The 9,650-nt window shown below is 42.4% G+C and overlaps 1 protein-coding gene across 1 annotated transcript; it reads right to left on the reverse strand.

Annotated features, from left to right (window-relative positions):
- Positions 5,284–6,141, reverse strand: LOC108637287 (endogenous retrovirus group K member 6 Pro protein-like; the record flags this gene model as incomplete). Its single annotated transcript, XM_018056444.1, is given in 3 exon segments — positions 5,284–5,517; positions 5,519–6,078; positions 6,081–6,141. Coding segments are annotated over 3 exon segments (855 nt in total), but the record flags the coding sequence as incomplete, so codon positions are not given.

Consider the following 9,650-nt stretch of genomic DNA (forward strand, 5'->3'; position numbering starts at 1 on the left):
GGGAGGTCTTCAAGTATTTTTCAAAACTTGCCTGTCTCCCTCTGGCCAGAGTAGGATGATGACCTCATAAAGGGCTTTCTTACAGCTGAGCTGGTCCCATGGATACACTTGGGATTTTAAAGCATCATGGAACACAATGAGAATAATTCCTGTCTGGCTTCTATGATACGGGAATGGGAACTGCTAGCCATCCACGATGGTACATCACATCTGCAGTAGGTCTGGAGAGAGACTCACGGTTGTGTTAGTTTGCTAAGGTTGCATAACAAAATAGCTGAAATGAATTTTTTTGCAGTTCTGAAGGCTGGAAGTTCAAGATCAAGGTATCAGCAGGTCTGGTTTCACCTGAGACCTTTCTCCTCCTTCTTGTTGTGTTCTTATTTGGACTTTCCACCTGTCTCTGTCCTAATCTCCTCTCCTTATAAGGTCACCAGTTCTTTGGGATTAGGGTCCATCCCTTGAACATCATTTTATCTTAATCACCTCTTTAAAGACCCTATCTCCAAATATAGTTGCCGCGGCCAGCACAAACAAGAGTCGCACCTGCACAGGGAGGGAACGGAGTGTCCCCGCTAAGAAAAATAAGAGATAGAGACAAAAGATGGGGTTGAGAGGATCAGACCAAAATGGCTGATGCCTTCCTTTATTGTGCTGCAGTATATATAGGATAAAGTACGTGACTTCTGACATTCACAGGATTGTATATTAATCTCCAGATACAATCACAAGACCCTTACCATTGTGTGCAGATCACAAATAGATAATCTATCTTCTATCAATAAGCTAATCTATCTTCTGTGAAATGTTGCAAGACCGAGACGTCCCGGAGCCTTAAGGGTAGTAAACTCTTCAGGGGGGCGGGACAGGGAGCTTAGGGACGTGCCTAAGGCTCTGCATAACGCCGAGCAGCTCCCAAGACTTAACCCTTCACGGGCAGTCCCCCGCAGCTCCCCTCTCTTTATTATTTTTTAAAAGCTCCATAAGATGTCGGTGTTGCAACATGTTTTTATGTATCAGAACTCTCATATGTAAAAATTCTTTAACAATGCTACGAATAAGGCAAGGAGCTAAACAAATCAATATAAGCACAACAGTCAGAACCGCGCCCACAGCAATTATGCTACGCCACAGTGAATGAAGGCTAGGGAAGTTAGAAAATAAATTTTGTAAAAAATTATCAACAGTATCAGCTATGTTCAAAGTAGCTTTTGGAGAATTTTCAATATTAAGAATTTCATTATGCAACTGCACTAGATCTAGAGACACATTAGTATTAAACCATATTCCTTGTAGATGTTTTTTCACCTTATCCCACGGAAAATCAGATGCATTATAAGCCTTTTTTGTAACACAAATCCACTTATAATTAGCATGACATTGGATTTGCATGCGGAAACTAATGCTCTGAACTTGTTCTCCTAGAATTCTAACCACATCATATAAAGCTGATAGTCTATCTTCTATTTTTCTATCTATATCTTCTTGTGTTCCCATTACTTTAGTAACATTATATGACAAGGAATCTACAGTATGAGCAGCTTGAATGGATTGTGCTAAAGATACAGAAGCGGTGACAGCATTTGCTATAAGGGTGATTAAAGATACTATACCCAGAACAATCAGGCTCACGCTTCTTTCAGTGCGGCTAAGAGCCGTGTTAATGCGTTGCAGCAATTCTAAAGCAGTCTCGTCATACCAAGCTTCAGTTATTTCAACAGGTAACATTACAAAAGCAGGTTGTTTTACTATTATAACTTGTTCTCCTTTAGCAACACCTCTTATGCAATTGGTAAGTATGCAATTAGAACAATTTAAATGATAAATATTCAATGACAGTGTTATTTCCACATGGCCTTGTATCAGCATGAATGGATAAGGGACACAAGCTCTGGGATATAAAAACCCCTGTAACTCCTACATTACCATATTTACCCCCACTAATATTGGATTGTAAATATAGACTATTGCCATGACCAAAAGCAGCCCAAGAGTTTCCACAGTTCTGTTTGATATACTTGAGCAGTGTTTACCAGAGAAAATGGGTGGATGCTGTCCTCGATTTTCAGGGAAATCAGGTGTTCCCCCAGGTGCCCAATCCCATAAAAGGGTGGCATCGGCGTTGTTGATGTTGTACACTGACGCAACCCGGGCTCGACATAAAGTCCAAGGAGTGTCTATTCCTATGCCGATGCTTAGATGTTTGTCGCAAAACGGAATGTCGAGAGGTCCGGTTCCGTCACGGTACGATCTTTTTCCGGTTTTTTCATCAATGCCAGAAATAGTCACTCGAGGATAAGATATATCAGCTGACACCTGTATACAGTGGGGATGTTGTGATTGATAAGAAAAGCACATAGGATATTGTGTAGTAAGACCATAAAAAGAGATATTAGCTTGCTGGGGAGAAATATGAATATCTGATTTTCCTCCCAAAAGACTTGTATCATTGACATAGACAGGTACTACTTCTTTATCCCATCCTAATGATTGAATCGTAGGTGGATCGGGAATGTATGCCCAAAAAGCCGTAGCCGCCCCGTTTTGTATCCGCTGTAATAATAATAATAACATGATCAGTATATTGGTAGGCGTCACCGGAGGTTGTACATGAGCCTCATTCTGAGCATATCGCATCAACGCCTCAATCTGCCTTTGGGTAGGCAGCTCACTCGTGGGCTCGCTCAGTGTCATGTGGTGCATTTGATGTGTCAGGGAGTTCCTCCGCCGCGCGTACCAGCCTCTCCGGGATCCAGCGCGGCGCTTCGGCATCCTGTGGAAAAACACAAACATGCCCGCGTCCCCATATTAATACAGGGTCTGGCCCATACCACAGATTGGTAAGTGGATCTTTCCATCGTACGAGTGGTTTTTTGCATGAGGACTGTTCTCCCCAAAAACGTTGGGCTGCTGAATTGCCTTCTGCGTCTAGAGTTAAAAAATTTAAAACATAAAGAGCATGATTCAAGGCATTATGCGGTGAGGGGCTATACAAGTCATTCCCCTTTTTTTGTTTTAATAGTTGATGTTTGAGACGCTGATGGGCTCGTTCCACAATACCTTGTCCCTGTGGGTTATAGGGAATTCCTGTTTTATGATGGATTTGGAAGGAAAGACAAAAACGTTGAAAAGAGCGGCTAGTATAACCGGGTCCATTGTCTGTTTTAAGGGTGTGTGGGATTCCTGAAATAGAGAAGCAAAAGAGCAAATGTTGAATACAATGACGAGTTGATTCTCCAGTATGAAGGGAGGCCATGAGAAAATGAGAAAAGGTGTCGATGGAGACATGAACATATTTAAGACGTCCAAATTGAGGGATGTGAGTGACATCTGTTTGCCAGAGATGATTAGGGCGTAAACCTCGAGGGTTAATACCATATTGAGGGAGAACAAAGAATTGAGGACAGGTAGAGCAAGATTTTACGATTTTGTCGTGCAGCTTCGCGGGAAATCTTAAATTGTAACCGTAAAGAATGACTATTTTTGATGATGTAAGTTATGAGATTTTTGGGGCTGCATCGATAGCTGATTGAAAAAACACTTGTTTAGTAAGAACGTCCGCAGTGTGATTTGCCTTGTACTAAGGTACCAGGAAGGGTGGAATGCGCACGAATATGCCCAAAGAAACACGGGTATTGACGACGGTGGAGGGCCTGTTGAATTAATTTGAATAAGTTAAGAACTTCAGGAGAGGTTGTGCCGATAATTGGAACAGTTTCAATCATCTGTAGGGCACCGACCACATAGGAGCTGTCTGTAAATAAATTGAAGGAAGTGGATACAGTTAGCAATGCTTGATGACTGCCAAATAATTCTACAACCTGGGCAGAAGAGAAACTGGTATGTGCATAATAAGTTTGATGGTTAATAATTAAAGCTGCAGTACCATTAGAAGATCCATCTGTAAATATAAGTGTCGCTTCAGGAATGGGTTGTCGCGCGAACTATTTTTGGAAAAATAAAAGGCATGAAAGCTAGCAAATTGTAACAATTTATCAGAAGGATAATGATGAGTAATCCGTCCTGGGTAGTTTGCAAAAGCCTATAGACCAATTATCTGAAAATTGAAAAAAGCCAATCTTGTTGTTCTAAAGCATAAGGAATACAAATGAAAGGGGGTTCTATACCAAAATATTGGATGGCCTCATGACGTCCTTTTGCTACAATTTTTGCAACAAGCTCATAGTAAGGGAGCAGATGTTTAGTTGGAGTAGCAGATAGATATATCCATCGCAAAGGTTTATCTTGATAAAGAACTCCTGTGGGTGCTCGAGGGGTAGGAAGTATATACAAACCCCATGGCCGTTGGTAATCACAATAAGTAATCTGTTGTTGTCTAATAGCTTCTTCTATTGATTGTAAGGCTGATCGTCCTTCTGAAGAAAGTGTTCGGGGTGACGCAGGGTCCAGAGTCACCTTTAAGGATATCAAATAAAGGCTGCAAGGTATAAGTGGGTAGTTTTAAATAAGGGCGTATCCAATTAATGTCTCCTAGAAGTTTTTGAAAATCATTTAGAGTTTTTAAATGGTCAGTCTGTAATTTTACTAATTGGGTATTATAAACGCGAGGATATAAGGAGAAACCCAAATAATTATAGGGAAAATGAGTTTGAATTTTTTCATCAGCTATGACAAGACCATTAAGACTCAAGTGTTTCTTTAGAATAGAAAAAGCTTGATACAATAGATGTTCGTCAGCATGAGCTAGTAATATATCATCCATATAATGAACTAAATATAACTGAGGAAAACGTTGACGAACGGGAGCTAATGCTGTAGCAACAAATTTTTGACATAACGTAGGGCTATTAGTCATTCCTTGTGGGAAGGACTCTCCATTGATAGCGTTGCCATAGGTTCTTTTAAAATTAACAGAGGGCAAACTAAAGGCAAATCTTTTACAATCTTGAGGTGCAAGAGGAATAGTGTAAAAACAATCTTTTAAATCTATAATAATGATATTAGGATTTGTCAGGTATAGCGGAAGGAGTGGGCAAACCCAGGTTGTAGGGCTCCCATATGCCATCATTGTTTCATTTACCTTACGAAGGTCTTGTAGCAATCTCCATTTTCCCGACTTCTTTTTAATAACAAAAATTGGGGAATTCCACGCAGAGGTAGAGGGTTCAATATGCCCAAGTCTCAGCTGTTCCTGCACCAGCTGTTGTGCGGCAGAAAGTTTCTCTTGTGTTAGGGGCCACTGATCGACCCATACCGGTTCCTCAGATTTCCAATCAATAGGATCGGCATGTGTCACAGGAGAATCAGAGGTCCCTAGGGAAAACACCCCAAGCCCTTTCGACTTTGATTAGATTTTAAATCAAGGGGTAAAATGATGCCTTGATGTTGTTTACCCAAACCTTGGTTTGGGAGTAAGCCCTGATCCAACATTAATTCTGTTACGGTAGGTGAAGGACTATATAAATAAACACCCATTTTGCTTAATATATCACGCCCCCATAGATTAACTGGAAGATGGGGCAGAATATAAGGCTTAAATTGGCCTGTATGGCCATCTTTTATCCCTCCAAGTAAGAAGGGACGAACTTTGTTCTGGATTGGTAGTTTGGCCAATACCCTGAAGAGTGGAAATAGCTATTTGTTTAGGCCATGTAGTAGGCCAGTATTTTTCAGAAATAACGCTAATATCGGCCCCTGTATCAAGCACTCCGCGGAAAAGCTTACCATCAATGCGTAGCTCAAGTTCTGGTCGTTCCTCGGTAACATTTTGCACCCAATAGGCGTCAGAGGACCCAAAGCCTCTTTCTTGACGATCTCGGTTAATTGTTTTTCCTTGTATAACTAATGGAACTAAAAGAAGTTGAGCTATACGTTGTCCTGCATTAATCACAATAATTTTGTTAGGAGCGGAGGCTAGTATTTTTATCTCTCCTGTATAATCAGAGTCAATCACACCAGGATGAATAAGTATTCCTTTTAAAGACGCACTGCTGCGCCCTAAAAGCAATCCAGCAGTTCCTGGAGGTAAAGGCCCAAACACTCCTGTGGCAAGGGTTTGAACCCCCATCTCGGGTGTTAATACTGTGTAGGAGGTGGCACAGAGGTCCAATCCTGCGCTGCTCTTGTGGCTCGACAGAGGTCTGCAATGGTTCTTTTGGAACCTGCAGTGTTGCCCCATAACATTGTTTCGGGCCAGGGGCTGGCCCCTCACCCAGTTTCCCGAAACCGGGGGTAAAGGATTACCTTGAACATCCGTTTTGGAACGACAATCCCGGGCCCAATGCTTCCCCTTTTTACATCGTGGGCATAAATTAGGAGTATTAGCAGGGATTTGTCGTTTTTGAGGGCATACTGCAGCCCGATGGCCAGGCTGACCACAAACAAAGCAACCCGAATTACCTGACTTTTGATATCCTTTCTTGTTCTTGGCTTGTTGCTGAAAAAGTACCTCTTTAATGCTTTTTCCTTGTAATGCCGCTGCCATAGCAATGCCTTGCATGTAGGAGGGTCCAATATCAGCACAAATGCGAATAAAATCAGACAGATCTCCCTTTTTTCTATAAGGTCGTAAAGCAGCTTGACAGGCAGAATTAGCATTTTCAAAAGCCAATTGTTTTGCAAATACCATCCCAGCCTTTTCATCTGACATTATCTTACCTATAGCGTCTAAGAGCCGTGCCACGAAGTCCTGATAAGGCTCATCAGGTCCCTGTCGGACTTTTGAGAGATCTTCTGTCTTAATACTAGAGTTAGGAAGTTTTTTCCATGCCTGTCGAGCCGCATTTGATATTTGTGGATATGCACCAGGTAAAAAGTTAAGTTGAGTATTAGTAGCCTGGAAAGCACCTTCACCAGCCAACATTTCGTAGGAAGTTTGTATACCTTGTTGCTGATTGACATCGGCTATACGAGCACACTGTTCAGCATATTCAGATTTCCATAGTAGATAATCTCCCCCCGAAAGACAGGCCCTAGCTATTTGTTTCCAGTCATTTGGGGGTAGATTTTGAGTACCCAAACTTTCTATCATAGCAATAGTGAATGGAGCGGTAGGACCGTATTGTGAGCAAGCAATCTTTAACTCTTTTAATTGTTTAAAAGGCAGCGCTTCATAAAAACGCTGGTTGTTATTTTCAAAGACAGGAAAGGCAAAAGAAAAGTCAGAGACAACCTCACCAAGTCGTTGTGCTTGTTTCAATGCCTTTTGCAGCGGAGACACAATCTCAGATGGAGGAGGAGGAGGAGGAGGAGCCCCGGAGGGGGATCGAGACCTGCTATAATGGAAGGAGCATAGGCAGGGGGTAGAGGTGGAGCAGAAGGTTTAGAGTTGCTAATGGGAAGCTTAATTCCTGAATTCTGTAAAACAACAGTGAGGTTTTTTAAACATTCAATCAAATCATCTTTAGATGTTGATGCCCCCTTTTCTTGTGCTAAAAAACCCCAATCTTCTTGATGGTATTTAGCAGCTTCTTCGTCTAATTCCGCCCCATCTGTGGATGAAAGTGAATCATCATTATCTGAAGGACGCGATAATTTAGAAAACGGAGGGTCGCCTTCGACTCCCTTGGGAACAGCATACCTGGGTTCCGGATCAGGAACATGCAGAGGATTTTCTTCCTGTTTCAATAAATTTTCTAAACGTTTTAATTCATCATTATCAAAGTCCAGACAATCACGAATTAGTGTCCAAAAGGATAAAGTTTCAACAGGCACCTTTTCAGGGCCATGTAGAGTATAATGAGCCCGAATTTGTTCCCCTACCTTTTTCCATGTTTCTAAATTTACTGTACCTTCTCTGGGGAACCAAGGGCAAACTTCCTCAATAAATGAAAGAAAATTGATTAATTTAGGTTTGGAAACAGTAATTCCCCGATGTTTTAACATCACAGATAACATATGTACAAACAATTGACGACTATGCGTCTGTCCCATATTTATACTCTCAACTATAAACCTTACTACTCCTCCTCAATTTAAATTCACTTGTATACGTATACTCACTCTTTTTAGCTAATAAGAGTAGTGGCGAGGAAAACTGTCGAACTCGAGCCCCACGTTGGGCGCCACCTGCCGCGGCCAGCACAAACAAGAGTCGCACCTGCACAGGGAGGGAACGGAGTGTCCCCGCTAAGAAAAATAAGAGATAGAGACAAAAGATGGGGTTGAGAGGATCAGACCAAAATGGCTGATGCCTTCCTTTATTGTGCTGCAGTATATATAGGATAAAGTACGTGACTTCTGACATTCACAGGATTGTATATTAATCTCCAGATACAATCACAAGACCCTTACCATTGTGTGCAGATCACAAATAGATAATCTATCTTCTATCAATAAGCTAATCTATCTTCTGTGAAATGTTGCAAGACCGAGACGTCCCGGAGCCTTAAGGGTAGTAAACTCTTCAGGGGGGCGGGACAGGGAGCTTAGGGACGTGCCTAAGGCTCTGCATAACGCCGAGCAGCTCCCAAGACTTAACCCTTCACGGGCAGTCCCCCGCATATAGTCACATTCTGAGGTGCTGGGAGTCAGGGCTTCAACAAGAGATTTGGGGGAGACACAGTTCAGTCCCTGACAGCAACCTGTTAACAGTGATGAGCCAAGTTCCTGACTCATTTCCACGTGGGTCACGAGGGTCATATTTATATTTATTCGTTCATCCATTCTGAGCACCTACTATGTAGCAGGCATTGTGCCAGCTCCCAGTGGCACAGTCATGACACGTCTAGTGAGGCCTGAACACGCATATGGTTTCTGTCCATGTAAAAAGCAGAGACATTACTTTGCCCACAAAGGTCCCTATAGTCAAAGCTATGGTTTTTCCAGTAGTCACGCATGGATGTGAGAGTCGAACCAAAAAGAAAGCTGAGCGCCGAAGCATTGATGCTTTTGAACTGTGGTGTTGGAGAAGACTCTTGAGAGTCCCTTGGATTGCAAGGAGATCAAACCAGTCAATCCTAAAGGAAATCAACCCTGAATATTCATTGGAAGGACTGATGCTAAAGCTGAAACTCCAATACTCTGGCCCCTGATGCAAAGAGCCAACTCATTGGAAAAGCCCCTGATGCTGTGAAAGATTGAGGACAGGAGGAGGAGACAATAGAGGATGAGATGGTTAGATGGCATCACCGACTCAATGGACATGAATCTGAGCAATCTCCAGGAAACAGTGAAGGACAGGGAGGCTTGGAGGGCTGCAATCCATGGGGCTGCAGAGTCAGACACGACTTAGCGACAGAACAGTGATTAGTTATCTTCTCCTGGTGGGCTGCCGTCTATGGGGTCACACAGAGATGAACATGACTGAAGTGACTTAGCAGCAGCAGTGGCAGAAGAGAGTATCAGACAGAAGTTAAACCCCCAACGGTTTACAGAAAACCCATGGGCATTGTCAGTGGTTTATTCCCATTCTTAGGTCATCTGCTACCCAATTTTTCAAGATGGCAAAATGTTCCACAATTTCCAAAACTGAGGTTTAAACCCCAAAGTCTAGGCAATCACCTGTGTTTAAAATAAACCTGAACTAGGTAGGCATAGATTCTCCATGAAATGTCGGGGGAAAGCCCCCCTCTGATTATTTTGGCATTTGTAGCTTATAGAGTCAAAATCTCCCATATTTAAAACCTTGTGTTGTGTGTTCAGTCGCTCAGCCATGTCTGACTCTTTGTGACCCCACGGAATGTTGCCTGCTG

The sequence above is a fragment of the Capra hircus genome, chromosome 1, assembly GCF_001704415.2.
Source record: "Capra hircus breed San Clemente chromosome 1, ASM170441v1, whole genome shotgun sequence".
In the NCBI taxonomy this organism is placed as follows: Eukaryota; Metazoa; Chordata; class Mammalia; order Artiodactyla; family Bovidae; genus Capra; species Capra hircus.